At 36.2% G+C, this 16,069-nt stretch overlaps 1 protein-coding gene across 1 annotated transcript; it reads right to left on the bottom strand.

Annotated features, from left to right (window-relative positions):
- Positions 1-438: 438 nt before the first annotated feature.
- LOC127539089 (GTPase IMAP family member 4-like) lies at positions 439-10,969 on the bottom strand. The gene is made up of 3 exons (XM_051963096.1): positions 10,881-10,969; positions 3,475-3,547; positions 439-2,492 (listed from the first exon to the last, which is right to left on the bottom strand). The coding sequence occupies exons 2-3, from the start codon at positions 3,530-3,532 to the stop codon at positions 1,552-1,554; spliced, it is 999 nt and encodes a 332-aa protein (XP_051819056.1). The 5' UTR covers positions 3,533-3,547; positions 10,881-10,969; the 3' UTR covers positions 439-1,551.
- Between the last annotated feature and the right edge of the window lie 5,100 nt (positions 10,970-16,069).

The following is a 16,069-nucleotide window of genomic DNA, read 5'->3' as shown; positions in this document are numbered from 1 at the left end:
TGTTGAGATCTAAGGACAAGAAAGGAGTGTTTTTTTGTGGAGCAATGTGTGGAAATGCAAAGATGACACCTTTTGACTCACACCACACATATATACTTCTTATTTGGCAAGGTATTTGAATTATCCTGATATGAGAAAGTAGAATTGGGATGTAAAGTGGCCTATTAAGAATGGGTCCAAAGATCTGGGAACAAACTGTGAAAAGCTTCATGGAACAGCTCTTTACACATGGGGTAGAAACCAATACACAGACAGACAAACAAATAGATACACACACACACACACACACACACACACATACACACACACTCACTCACTCATACCTACATTTTTTATAAGAAAAAAAAAAAACCTAACTTCATTTGATTAGGGATTAGGATTTTGTTGCATCTCTTTCCTCTTCCCATGTCAATACAGAACAGAAACAATACCAGGAAAGCCAGAAATATTAAATTTTATTAAGATCATGCAGTTTACTTAGCAGTGTGAAATTATTTCACATTAAACTACATTGTCTCATCTGTCAGATCAGTCTTTTTTTGTTTCTGAAATTATAGGAATTTGGCATTCCACTTGCACCATCATTATATTCTGATTACAACTGGCATAGGACATATTGAATTCTGAGACTTTTGGTAAAGAACTAATTATTAAAGAGGTGATTGGTATAGTAAAAAGAGCATCTTTTTTATCTTGAAATCACAAGATCATGAGGCTTGTATTTTAACCCTGACACTAACATCTTTTATGAAAATGAGTCAGTTTTTTCTGAGTTGCAATTTTCTTACCTGCAACATAAGAGTAATATCTGCAATATAATTTCAGAGGATTGCTGCGAGGAAATGGTTTGTAAATATTAAAGAGTTACATAAATGAACTTTAATCAAAAATAACTAGTAAAAGACAATGTGTAGAATTCTGACTATTTCAATGAAGATGATTGATAATTGTAATAGTAATGAGAGTGGATCATTATGAAGCAGATTACCTATGAACAATCCCAGCTGAGAATTAAGAAATATGTTATAACAGGATTTCATCTCCTCCCTCAACAAAAACCATTTGGTTAAGATGAATAGCAAGGAGATAATGATCAATGTAAAGCTAGCAAATAGGTGGTGTAATGGTTAGAATATCACATTTAGAGAAATGAAGGCTTGAATTCAAGTCCTGCCTTAGATAATTACTTACCCTGTGATTGTGAGAAAATAATTATCTAAGGCAGGATTTGCTAAACTTCACTCTTCTTCCTTATTTTTTCCTCTGGATCTTAGAGGGAAAATTTCTGGGTCAGAATAAGTTAGGATTTCCTTTTCTGAATTTTCATAGAAAAAATTGTCCCTTTTTTTAGACAAAATGTTATTTGTTAAATATTGTTAGTTATTAATACCAAAGGTTTTTAGCTGTCTTTATTCTTGAAGACATGAGTGGTAGGATGGACTTGTGATGCCTCAATATTTATCAATAACCAACAGAGAAAGAAGCTGGAAAAATAGTAGAGAGCATAAAACAGTTTTTCTAAGTTCCTTAATCTTTAATTTATCAAGTTCCTTAATTTTTAAACAAAATTTTAATGATTTTAATGACACCATGAGCTATTCCAAAGATTTGAATGAAGTTTTCAATGAACCAATGTTGTCCCATAATCTCAGTTCTAGCACCTCTTTGTTTCTCTGCATAGAACTTTTCTTTTTCTGCAAGTTCTCTGTATATTTTTTCTTCTCTTTCTTTCTGTTCCCATTCATTCCTTAAGTTTTTGATTTCCTTTTCATATTCCTGTCTTATTTCTTTTTTCAGTTTTTCCAAGTCTTGCATGTAGACTTTTTGTAATGCTTTAGTTTCTTTCTGAATCATCTTTTCTGCCAGTTGATACATTTGATTTGTGTAACAAAATCCTCCATTCTTTAGCACTATTTGCTCAACTAAGCTCAGAAGTTCTGTTAGCTGGGCCTCCTGCTCATTTCCAGTTGCCCGGTTGTTGAAAGCACAGTATCTTCCATCAAACTGGTCTTTCAGAGCTTTCAAGTCTTCATTCTCAGTTTCATGTAGATATTGGTTCAAATCAGTACCTTCCAAATCATCCTTCCGAGTAAATAAAAGAATCATATGTTTCTTGGCTCTGGAACCAAAAATTCCCAAGATCTTCTTTATTGCATCTTTTTCCTCCTTGGTGTATCGACTGAGTGGGACTACCAGGAGGATGGCATGTGGGCCAGGGGAGGACATCATGAGGCAGCGGCTAATCTCCTTTGAAGTGTCTTCATCACACACATCAGTATCAAAAATCCCAGGAGTATCCACCACTATGATCTCTTTCTCTTTCCACAATCTGCTTTCTGTCACACAGTTCTTGGTTACTGACTTTGCTGCCAGTTTTGACTCAAATACATGTTTTCCAAGGATGCTGTTCCCTGTCGCACTTTTCCCAGCTCCTGTTTTCCCCACCAGAACTAGTCTTAGTTGCTTTTCCATGAGGTCTTGGTTTTCATAACCTGAGATATGGATAATGAGAGTGACAGGGTTAACCCCTAAATTCAACGGCCCTCCTTTCAGTCCCTATTACGGCTCAGTGCAGCCATGTCTCTATTCTTAGCTATAGCTCCAGAGTGACATGCATAGAAGCATTCTCATCCCTTTGCCCTCCTCTCTCATCCTCTGTTGTCCCTCAACCTAACACTGATAACATTTCTTTTGTCTTTCTTTCCCTTCACAGGTGGTTGTTGTTATTTATCCTTTGTTCTGGAGGAGGGTCATGACATCAGGGGACTGGTGCTCTGACATTCAAATGAATTGGATTTAAGTGAGGGAGGGCTGTGCAAGATCACTTGCTTCATTTTCTTCTCCATAGCCATCTGGGTCAAGGAGTGAAATTAGTGGAGGACTGAGACATGGAGTTATATACTTGAAGAAAGGGTGCCCAATGAATGTCAGCAGCGGATGCAGCTAGTTATAGCCCTGCTCTCAAACAACTAAGCAATTTTTCCCCAAAAAAAGATGTATTGGTCAAAGTATCAGCCACCTCCATGTTTCTTCTCCCCATTTTATGCTACACGATCCCAGTATCTTATGAGAATGAATACAGAAGTTAGACATGGAGTGACAACACCTAAATGTCCTTATAATAGCCAACCTTGTCCAACAGAGTCCATTAAACCGGTGGAGGAAATAAATAGATTCCTACCCTCTCCTTTCTTAAGTTGTTGTTGCAACATATAAGGGACTGGAAAAGGTATTGGGGGGTGGGACAGAAGGAGGACAAATTAAATAAAGAATGAGAGAATTAAAGAAAAGAGGTTAAAAAATGAAGAAAAACTGAGATAAAGCCAGGGAAATGGAAAATGCTGTTCAGCACAGCTTTTGCCTTCTTTGAAAATGGCCAAAATCTTAATTTTCCAAAAAATGGGAATCTTATCAGAACTCAGACACCTCCCCCCCTTCCAACCCTGCCCAGGGGAGTCCTAGGTGTCTGCTCACCATAGTTTGTCTCTTCATTCATGTTGTCAAAAATCTCTGCACAAAAGCCTTCTGCCATCAGAGGATGCAACTTCTACAATAGCAAAAAAAAAAAAAAAAAAAAGAATCAAAATTGAAGTCATTCTCAATTGTGTTGAAGTAAAGAGACTCTGACCTGGGGGTCACAAAATCTAAGCTGGTTCTACATCTCTGCCTTTACTTGACTTTATGAACTTGATCAGATCATTTGCCTTCCCAGAGCCCTGAAGTGGAGGTGGTAGAGCATGAGAAATAAATAGTAAAAAGACAATTTTGACTGGACTGGAAAATGAATAAAGGAGAGTACTACATCTATGATAGGAGAAGTAAGTGGATGACTAAACTAAACAAAGGAGTTTGTGTTTGATTGAAGATTCAGTAGGGCGCCAACAGAAATTATTGAGTAAGAGAGTGGCCCAATGAGATCTGTGCTTTAGGAAAATCAATTTGACAACAGGATAGAGAATGGAATGGAGAAGACACTACAAGAAGGGAAACCAAGTAGTAGAGAGTAATTTCTGGATTTGGGGTTATAGTCTTCTCAGCCTGGTCACTTAGAGTCCTCTTCCAAATGGTTGCCAGGAGAATCATTTACTTCTTGCCTTCTTTTATCACTATTGCGTTAATGGCAACCAAGAGTAGCCATATTTTAATAATCATAACTACCTCACTAGCCATGACCCACTCATTGTAATGTCAGAGAAACTGAGGCAAGATAGAGATTAGAGAGTTTTTAATATTTTATTTGAATTTCTGAGAGGGAGAGATTGTGCTATGGGCATGATGCCCCCAGGGCTGATGTCCAAAGAATTCAGCAGCAAATGTGAGTTCTCAGTGTCATAAATAAATAAATAAATAAAGCTCAAATATATAAACAAAAGCGGGGGGAGGGCAAGTGGGGGGAATGGAGGGAGGGGGGTGGGAGTAGAAGGGCGGGAGGTGGAGTCCAAACTCTGGTAAGGGGGAATCTCCAGGCAGGGACCATCATTCTGACAGGTTGGGGGTAGGACCATAAATTCTTACTGACTGGGAGTTAAGGAGGTGTCCAGCTAGAGCCAGGAAATCTGAAACTTAGAGATACCAATTAGGTGTCTGAGATAGGACATCTGTAGTTTTATCTTTTGGAATGCCAGATCTCCACAGCCCTAATTATCTCAGTTCTCATGACCAGGAAAGGAGGGTTGCAACCAGGGAAACTGAGGCAGGACAATTTAGGGAAACTGAATCAGGACAATAAAAAGGAACTGTGGCACAATACCATCTGATTTTCTCCATTTATGGGGCTGCAGCCTAAAGTTGCTAAGTGACATTTAGCCACTTACTCCAGATAATAATTGTTCCTCATTCCCTACTCTCATCAGAGTCTTTCCAAGGATCAAGATATGTCTGTTTCGAGTTGCTGCTGAGTCTCTGTCCAGACCTAAGAGCCTTGTCTTTGGTTCCTATTGTTTACATTCTAGAAGACAGTAACTCAAAATTTAAAGCCCTCAGTTCTTTAATTCTTTGTCCAAATCTCTGTTAAAACATAGAATTCTGTTTTTAACTTGTCTGGAACTTTCTACATTTCCCTAAAATTTTTTTTAACAGAATCAGTAGTTTTCATAGGGATTGGGAAATTCTTGCCAGTGCAAGTTAGCACCAATTCTGCAAGTTGCAAGTTTTTGGAATTGTCTTGAGGCACTGAGAAATTAAATGACTTGGTCAGAGTCAAAAAGTCACTATATGTCAAAGATGGCTCTCATCAGAATTCCTTGTCTCCTTTTTCTCCTTGTGCCTTATCTCTGAAACTAGCTTTTTTTTAAAAAAAAATATTTTATTTTATTTTATTTAATAATAACTTTATATTGACAGAATCCATGCCAGGTTAATTTTTTTACAACATTATCCCTTGCACTCATTTCTGTTCCGATTTTTCCCCTCCCTCCCTCCACCCCCTCGCCTAGATGGCAAGCAGTCCTATATATGTTAGATATGTTACAGTATATCCTAGATACAATATATGTTTGCAGAATTGAACAGTTCTCTTGTTGCACAGGGAGAATTGGATTCAGAAGGTAAAAATAACCCGGGAAGAAAAACAAAAATGCAGAAGAAAAAAAATGCAAAAATGCACATTCGTTTCCCAGTGTTCTTTCTTTGGGTGTAGCTGCTTTTGTCCATCATTTATCAATTGAAACTCAGTTAGGTCTCTTTGTCAAAGAAATCCACTTCCATCAGAATACATCCTCATACAATATCTTTGTCGAAGTGTATAATGATCTCCTGGTTCTGCTCATTTCACTTAGCATCAGTTCATGTAAGTCTCGCCAGTCTTCTCTGTATTCATCCTGCTTATCATTTCTTACAAAACAATAATATTCCATAACATTCATATACCACAATTTACCCAGCCATTCTCCAATTGATGGGCATCCATGAAACTAGCTCTTTACCTCATATTCTACAACACTTTTATTTCCCTCTTTTGGGTAACATTACATATTAAATGATACATATTCCTTATAAATAGTGAACCTTCTAAAACACTGATTTGTGACAAGTAACTAAGTTTGTTAAATTTTCTAATATTGAAGGAAATTGAAGGAATTATGAATCTATTTTTTTCTTTAACTTTTATGACCTAAGAGGAATGTACAGATTTACAATATGTTAGAAAATTGTTTCTCTATCAATCTGGCATGACATTTGTTTAAAAGAATATATAAATTCCTAATTGGCTTTTAGGTATACTTTGAAGCCTGAACCTATGTTTGAACATAACAACAAAATCTAAATTTTTACCTGTATAATTTCTGAAAGATGTTGAATATATATTTGGCAAAAATTACCCACAACATGTACTCTGAGAAGAAATATTTTTCCCATAACAAATCACAATTCAGTGCCAAAGGGATGCTGCTGACTGTGGTCACTTACAGGAGAGCAGGATTCTTAGGTTCAGGCTCCAGGCCTGTGAAATCCAGAGGGGTGAACTGAAGGAGGATCTGAGACCAGAAGCATCATTTGCTATGCCCCAGGACTACAGATGATTATACCAACAATCTTCCATTTAAAAATAAAATAAGTAGAGAAAGGAGGAAGAACCTAATTTTAAAAAGTTACTATGGAAAGAGGGAAAACCCTAGGGTTCATTTTCAAAAGAGGGTAATGAAGAAAGAAAAATTCTCTTCTATCCCAAAGAATAATGTTAAATGGTTAGCTGCCCTGCCCAAATCATAAAAGAACTAAAAAAAGACTTTTAAAATGAAATGACAAAGATTGAGGAAAAACAAAAAAAGGAATAATCCAAGAAAAACAAAAAGATTATTAAAAAAAAAGCCAACAACTGAAAAAAGAGATCTAGAATCTTAAGGAGGAAAATGAAACTTTGAAAAATAGAACTAGGCAAGAAAATCACCAGTGAAGTTATAAGAAACAAAGAAATAATAACTACCTGAAAGAGATGCTGTAAGGAAATCCTATAGGAACATGATAGCCACATTCTGAAATCCTCATGGAAAGGAGAAAATATTACAAGCAACAAGAAAATAAAATCAAATGCAGTGGAGCCACAGTTACAATTACACAAGATGTAGCCATGGATAAATTAAAAGACCACAGGTCTCAGAAAACAGAACAACCAGAGTTGTGGCCAAAAATATATCCAGGTAAGTTAAGCATAATCCTGGATGAAGAAAATATATAGTCAGTAAATGGTTAGACTTCCAGAATTATGTTGCAAAAAGACCTGAACTCAATAGGAATTTTGACATGTAAGACCCAAGAGAAATACAAAGTAAACAATAAAGATGAATTTCAAGGGACTCAGTAAGGACAAATTGTTTATGTTTTATAAGTGGAAGTGTAAACCATATGTTTAAGATTGATATTACTAATTGAATAGTTCTAAAGAAAGAGGAGAAGGGGAAAAAGAATTAAGTAAAAAGTGCAGTTTCTAAAAGAAAACCTATAAGGAAGCAAAGATGGGTAGTTCTTAATATAATATACAAGTGAGAGTACATGAGAAATTAAGTAAATAAAATGATCTTTTAGATTCTAAACAAATATTTGCTCATAATGTGAGCATTTATTAGATGTTGCCATTAGTCCATCCAAATATGCAACCTCTACAATATGAAATATCAACATATGTTATCCCATATATGAAATAAAGTATATAGTCAATTTAAACCTGCTAAAAAGTCTGCTGCTTTTCAACATAGAGTAAAATTATTTTTTATTGACTATGAATCCTTTGATTAGACACCATGTGTAACCAAGGAGGACTGGTAACTAAGAAAAACCTTGCTCCTAAGAAGCCATTGTAGGCAAATTTGGAGTTACAAAATCACTTTTTCTTTTGGGAAAAAGGTTATTTCCTTCTTTATTAAAAGTAGAAAAATCATTTTTTTTCCACAGGAAAAATTAGTGTTTAGGTTTCACTGAGTCCTACATCAATACTCTTTGGGCTTAAGGCAATCTAATTCAGTACTATGTAGACAAATGGATTATATTGTGGCAAGAATAACTTCATTTTTTTTTTTTTGGCTTTTGTCTAAAAGACAGAAAGAGCAAAGTAGGTGTGACAGTAAGACTTACTTTGTAAATATAAAATCCATGTAAAAAGGAAGATTTAAAGAAAGCAAGAAGTTTAACTATTCCTCCTTAACTATTCTAAACTATTCCTCAGTCATCCCAACCATACAAAGCCTACTTTTATAATCAAATGGGGATTAACCAGGAAATGCAGCTACTTCTATCAAACAGAAACAAGACAAAAGAAAAAGCTTAAAAAGGAAACCCTGAAGACTTCATTTTATTTACTACTTCCTAGTTTAGTCCTTAATTTGCTAAAATAATAGAAAAGTAAAACAGGGGTTGAAGGGATTGACTTCTTTTAAACCAGAGATTAGTCTAGCTCTGTGCTCGTAGGGAGTCAGAATAGGTGACCTCAGCTTTTCCCATGGCCTTGGGTAGAACAGACTTTACCCAATTCCTGAACTCTAGATAGGTGATTGAAATCTCCTAGACAAGGTCTGCATACCTAACACAATTTTATTCATGAATACTGTAGGTGGTGTGGCTACTTTAAATCTTGGGGTTTAAAGGACACTAAATAAACTTCTTCTGAAATGTCTCTCTTATTCTTTCTGAAATTCTCTCCTTGGTAGGTGGTTCTTTTGGAGTAAGCATTGCCTCCTCCCTGAGAACTTTAAGAGCAGGGCTTTGTAAAATTTTCCACTAGTGAACCCTTTTCAATCAAGAAATTTTTATGGGACCCTGAGTATTTGAGGTCTGAATTTTTTTTAACATCAATAGAAACTGAAGAATTGATCCCCAAGGCAAACAGACAGAAGACACTGATAGAGACCAGTTTAGCTCCATGGTCCCACCCTCTGGGGAGGTATTCCAGTCTAAAATCCAAGTTATGTCAAACTCCTGAGACCTACCCTCTGCAGAGATCTTGAGCACTCCTAATGGGGGTGCAACTTTTAGGAGAAATATAGCAGTAATCCTGAGGTCCTCAACCCCTAGGAGTGCCATTATTCTAACAATCTGTTTGTGAATGATTCTAAGTCTCTTGGCTTTAGGAATAATATAGTATAGTACTAGAAATTTTGTTGACCCTCAAATAACAATCTGTGGGTCAGTGATAACAGGGTTTCTGAGACCAGTGGTGAGTTACATACCAGACTACTCCTCTGTTCCACTTCTGGGCCATAAAATTAGCATATGTGACATGAAGAACTATATCTCTCTGTCTTTTCCTATAAATTTATCTTCTTGCTCTTGGTTCTTTGCTAAAATCTTTTTGAAATGTAGCCTACTTAAATTAGCATTAAAATTACAATAAACTTTGCCCCTTGACTTGAAGATGGATTCAAGCCTGCAAATTCTTTTGAGACACCTCACAACACCAATCTTCCTTTTGGGGTCTTCTTTAATACCTCAATAGTCTTACCTTGCCATTTACTTCTAGGAATTCCAGTCATGTCCCTGAGGTTAAATTTTCCCTATAAAATTTACTTATGGATCATCCCATGGCAACTGCCCTTCTTTTGGTCAGGCCCATATGGCACTTTACCTCAGGGTTTCTTTCTCTTTACTTTCCCAAGCCACATGGTTTCTCCCCTAACTTCACTATGCTTCTCAACCTCACTTCTTCTTATTATTGCTAACTAACTTTTTTAGAATTCTAAGTTCCTTTAAGGAATTAGCCTGCCAATTAAGGACATATCCCAATCTCCCTCTCTATTGGGTAATTTGTTTTTGTATGCTCTCCCAACTCTATTTCATATTTACCATTCCTGGTGTCTATTGTAGCCTTTCATTTTGCCTTTCAATTATAACACTCAGGACACCCACTTCTCTGATTGAGTGAGACTGGGTTCCCATAGTGAGGTCACATTTTTATGAGTCCCCGTTCTTAAAGAGCGAGCCAAATCTTAACTCAAGAATGAACTTGACCTGACCCCACACACAGGAGATGTTTGTTCATTTCTTTAGATTTGTTCATCAAACGCAGGTTTCCTCTCTCACCTACCAACCCTCAATAATGTTATGCCACAATCTCTTTGAACTGTTCTACCTCAGTTTCCCTGAATTAGTTTCCCTTATTGTCCTGACTAAGTTTCCCTGAATTGTTCTATCTCAGTTTCCTTAATTGTTCTGCCTCAATCCCCTTAATTTTAAACCCTACCCCTCCTTCCTGGTCCATTAAGACTGAGGACCATTTGCTCTAAGGTTATAAATTGTCAATGTGAGACTCAAGATAAGGGGGAGATCAGACTTCCTGGCTCCTAACTCCTTCTGCCCTCAAGAATTTATGACATTACCCCCTCTAAAATATTCCAAAAGGTATGATTATCCAGGATACCTCACTGACATCTTTATTTCTGTTTATTCAGACATTCTGACTCTGGCTTCTAGTGAGAATTTATAGCCTCCCCCCATCCTGACAGAACCAAATGGTTCTGAGAAACTTCCCACTCCTTTCTTTCTTTGTTTGAAAAAGACATAAAAAGACTTGGGATTCTCACATTCATCACTGGATACTTTGAGACGAGAGTCCTGTTCAGTCAATTATACTCTCCAATTAATAAAATATTAAAAACTCTCTAATCTCTGTCTCGCCTCAGTTTCTCCAGCATTACAACAACAGCTGTCACAAATCCAGCAATATGTGAAAGGGAAATCATTCACTCCAGATAGAGTAATTCCTCTAGGAGCCAATCTTGAAACTTTTGTAGAAGTGGAAGCTCAGCCATCCAACCTATACTCCCAGCAGAAGCCGAAGTTTGGATCTTAAACAAGCAGAGAAACAAAGCAGACTGAATGAGAGGAGCAGAATTACTACCCAGACAGATCAGGGAGCCCACCTTCCTGAAAAGATGCTGCCAACCTCTCACCTGGCCAATCCGAGCACTGGGGATTTACCAAAATGAACAGCCTTCTCCCTGCTCTCAGAGCTCAGTCTTGGGATCAGTGTCTGTGTAGGGTGTGTCTGGAGCCTAGGTGTATGAGCAGTTAAAGCTGTATGACCTAAGTGCTGCCCACTTCCTGGAACTGGGGAGAAAATGACAGAGACCTCTAAAAGTTAGCTAACTGAGTGTGCTCCTCCTGCTGAACTCCTTCGAGACTAGAGGGGCCCTGAAGTCAGAAACCTGGAAAAAAGACTCCTTGTGTTCAAGGTTCAAAGGAGATCCCAAGAAGGTTGGGTTCCAGATTGATGTTTTTAATCTCAACAGAATTTGCAGGCTGAGACCCATCGCTAAGTCAAGGGGCAAAGTTTATTATGATTGTAATGCCAATTAAAGCCAGTTTTTTCCAAAATAATTTAGCAAAGAACCAAGAACAAGAAGATAAATTTATAGGAAAAAAGAGAGAGATCAGGACTGATAGTGATATACAGCTCTCGCCAATCCCAAGTGGCCTTAGGGTTAAGGCTATGTAGTCTTAAGGCTATTGCTGCCTCCTCCCTGTGAGGACATCACATCACTCTGAACTAACTTGTAACCAATTTTTTTTCAAAGCTTTTTATTTTCAAAACATTTGCATAGATAATTTTTCCACATTGGTCCTTGCATAGCCTTGTTTTTCAGATTATCCACTCCTTCCCCTCCACCCCCCAGATGGCAATCAATCCAATATATGTTATATATGTTAAATCCAATATGTGCAAACATATTTATACAATCTCTTGTTGCACAAGAAAAATCAGATCAAAAAGTAAAGAAAATGAGTAAGAAAAGAAAATGAAAGCAAACAACAAAAACAGTGATAATGTTATGCTGTGATCTACATTTAGTTCCCACAGTCCTCTCTCTGGGTCCAGATGGCTCTCTTCATCAGAAGATCATTGGAACTGTCCTCAATCATCTCATTGTTAGAAAGAGTTGCATCCATCATAAATGATCATCATATAACATTGATGTTGCCATGTACAATGATCTCCTGGTTCTGCTCATTTCACTTAGTATCAGTTCATGTAAGTCTCTACAGGCCTCTCCAAAAGCATCCTCCTGATCATTTCTTTTTCTTCTTCTTTTTTTTTTTTAATAATTTTTTATTGATAGAACGCATGCCAGGGTAATTTTTTACAGCATTATCCCTTGCATTCATTTCTGTTCCGATTTTTCCCCTCCCTCCCTCCACCCCTTCCCCCAAATGGCAAGAGTCCTTTACATGTTGAATGGGTTGCAGTATATCCTAGATACCATATATGTGTGCAGAACCGAACAGTTTTCTTGTTGCACAGGGAGAATTGAATTCAGAAGGTATAAATAAACCGGGAGGAAAAACATAAATGCAAGCAGTTTATATTCATTTCCAGTGTTCTTTCTCTGGGTGTAGCTGCTTCTGTCCATCTTTGATCAATTAAGGCTCTCTTTATCAAAGAGGTCCACTTCCATCAGAATACATCCTCAAACAGTATCGTTGTTGAGGTATATGATGATCTCCTGGTTCTGCTCATTTCACTCAGCATCAGTTCATGTAAGTCTCGCCAGTCCTCTCTGTATTCATCCTGCTGGTCGTTCCTTACAGAACAATAATATTCCATAACATTCATATACCACAATTTACTCAACCATTCTCCAATTGATGGACATCCTTTCATTTTCCAGCTTCTAGCCACTACAAACAGGGCTGCCACAAACATTTTGGCACATACAGGTCCCTTTCCTTTAGTATCTCTTTGGGGTATAAGCCCAGTAGAAACACTGCTGGATCAAAGGGTATGCATAGCTTGATAACTTTTTGAGCATAGTTCCAAACTGCTCTCCAGAATGGCTGGATGTGTTCACAATTCCACCAACAATGTATCAGTGTCCCTGTTTTCCCACATCCCCTCTAACATTCCCCATTATCTTTCCCTGTCATTCTAGCCAATCTGACAGGTATGTAGTGGTATCTCAGAGTTGTCTTAATTTGCATTTCTCTGATTAATAATGATTTGGAGCATATTTTCATATGTCTATAAATACTTTCAATTTCTTCGTCTGAGAATTGTCTGTTCATATCCTTTGACCATTTATCAATTGGAGAATGGTTTGATTTCTTATAGATTAGGGTCAGTTCTCTATATATTTTGGAAATGAGGCCTTTATCAGAACCTTTGATTGTAAAAATGTTTTCCCAGTTTATTGTTTCCCTTCTAATCTTGTTTGCATTTGTTTTGTTTGTACAAAAACTTCTGATCATTTCTTACAGAAAAATAATATTCCACAACATTCATATACCATAACTTATTCAGTCATTCTCCAACTGATAGGCATCCATTCAGTTTCCAGTTTCTTGCCATTACAAAAAGAGCTGCCACAAACATTTTTGCATACGTGGGTCCCTTTCCTTCCTTTATGATCTCTTTGGGATATAGCCCAATAGGAACACTGCTGGATCAAAGAGTATGCACAGAATGATAACTTTTTGAGCATATTCCAAATTACTCTCCAGAATGGCTGGATCCATTTACAAGTCCACCAACAATGTGTCCCAGTTTTCCCACATCCTCTCCAACATTCCTCAATTTCTTGTCCTATCATCTTAGGCAATCTGAAAGGTGTGTAGTGGTATCTCAGAGTTTTCTTAATTTGCATTTCTCTGATCAATAGTAATTTAGACCAACTTTTCATATGATTAGAAATGGTTTTTATTTCTTCATCTGAAAAATTGTTCATATCCTTTGACCATTTATCAATAAGAGAATGGCTTGAATTCTTATAAATTTGAGTCAATTCTCTATATATTTTAGAAATGAGACCTTTATCAGGAGCCTTGAATGTAAAAATGTTTCCCCAATTTATTGCTTCCCTTCTAACCTCATCTGCATTAGTTTTGTTTATACAAAAACTTTTTAATGTAATATAATCAAAATTATTTAGTTGATGTTTGATTATGAGTTCCAGTTCTTATTTGGACACAAATTCCTTCCTTTACCTTGAGAGGTAAACTATCTATGTTCTTCTAATTTGCTTATAATATCACTCTTTATGTTTAAATCATGAATCCATTTTGATCTTATCTTGGTATGTAGTGTTATGTGTGTGGGTCAATGCCTAGTTTCTTCCACAGATTAATTTCCAATTTTCCCAGGAGTTTGTGTCAAATAGTGATTTCTTATCCCCAAAACTGGGGTCTTTGGGTTTGTCAAACACTAGTTTGCTATAGTTATTGACTATTTTGTCCTGTAATCCTAATCTATTTCACTGACTATCCACTCCATTTCTTAGCCAGTTCCAAATGATTTTGATGATCATTGTTTTATTATATTGTTTTAGGTCTGGCACAGCTAGGCTATCTTCATTGGCATTTTTTCATTAATTTCTTTGAAATTCTTGACCTTTTTTCTTCCAGATGAACTTTGTTGTTGTTATTTAGAGGTTTGTAAAATAATTTCTTGGGAGTTTGATTGGTATGGCACTGAATAAGTAGATTAATTTCAGTAGTAGTGTCATTTTTATTATATTTGCTCAGCCCATGCATGAACACTTGATTTTTTCCAACTTATTAGATCTGACTTTATTTGTGTGGAAAGTGTTTTGTAGTTGTGTTCATACAGTTCTTAACTTTCCCTTGACACATAGATTCCCAAATATTTTATACTATCAACAGTTATTTTGAATGGAATTTCTTTTTTATCTCTTGCTGCTAGACTTTGTTGGTAATGTAATAAAAATGATTATGATTTATGTGGATTTATTTTGTCTCCTGCAACTTTGCTAAAGTTGTAGATTGTTTCCAGGAGTTTTTTAGTTGATTCTCTAGAGTTCTCTAAGTGTACCATCATATTATCTGTAAAGAGTGATAATTTGGTTTTCTTATTACCTACTCTAATTCCTTTAACCTCTTTTTCTTCTCTTATTGCCAAAGCTGACATTTCTAATACAATATTGAATAGTTATAGTGATAATGGGCAACCTTTTTCACTCTTGATCTTACTGGGAATGGTTCTAGTTTGTCCCCATTATATATGATACTTGCTGATGGTTTAAATAGATGCTACAGATTATTTTAAAGTACACTCCATTTATTCCTTTAGTCTCTAGTGTTTTTAATGGGAATGAGTTTTGGATTTTATCAAATGCTTTTTTTTTTTTTTGCATCTATTAAGATAATCATATGATTTTTTCTTAGTTTTTCAATTGATATAGTCAATTATGCTAATAGTTTTCCTAATATTGAACCAGCCCTGCATTCCTGGTATAAATTCTACTTGGTCATTGCGTATTATCTTACAGATAACTTTCTGAAATCTCTTTGCTAATGTTTTATTTCAGATTTTTGTATCAATATTCATTACGGAAATGGGTCTATAATTTTTCTTTCTCTGTATTCATTCTACCTGGTTTAGGTATCAGCACCATATTTGTGTCATAAAAGAAAGCCAATTCTTAATTATGAGATCTGTGGATTAACTAGACTTTTACTCCTATGTCTTTCTCTATAGCTTTGAACTATTTTCCTGCTTGTTCACCTAGTCATTATTTTCAAGTTCCTCCTTCATCTCTCACTAAAATCTTCTGCTAATTGAGCTTTCCTCCTTCTCTTGCCCTAAGCCCTGTTAGCTACATTGTCCTGTTGAAAGGAAAATTCATTTGAGCTTTCACACTGATTAATGAGACAAAATTTAGGATACAGAGAATTAAAAGAAATATAAATACATCAAGGTGGTTGTTTGTCCATTGTTCTCAAAGCGGACCATGTTGTTGATGTAGTGCAATTCCTAGGGAGAATGTTGCAATAACTCTAAGGTTATCTGGCCTTGGGAGTGCTGTAGTTCCACACACAATGCTGTCTGTCTGATAACAATTTGTTGGACAGTAATAACAAAGTCTCTGAGATAATCTAAGCCATAGAATTCAATAATGGGGTACATATCAGACTACTCCTCAAGTCCACCTCTAAGACTATGCCTCAATTTTACTTTTAAGTCATAAAATTAACATATCTTTCAATCTTTTTTTTCTATAAATTTATCTTCTGCTCCTGGTTATTTGTTAATTCTTTTTGGAACTTAGCCCACTGTTAGCAGAATAATAACTCTTTGTCCCTTAACTTGGAGACTGAGTTTGTGATTTCTTTCACCATATCTGTAATG

The sequence above is a fragment of the Antechinus flavipes genome, chromosome 5 (genome assembly GCF_016432865.1).
Source record: "Antechinus flavipes isolate AdamAnt ecotype Samford, QLD, Australia chromosome 5, AdamAnt_v2, whole genome shotgun sequence".
In the NCBI taxonomy this organism is placed as follows: domain Eukaryota; kingdom Metazoa; phylum Chordata; class Mammalia; order Dasyuromorphia; family Dasyuridae; genus Antechinus; species Antechinus flavipes.
Note: the sequence above shows the minus strand (reverse complement) of the source record. Positions and strands in the feature narration are given on the sequence as shown.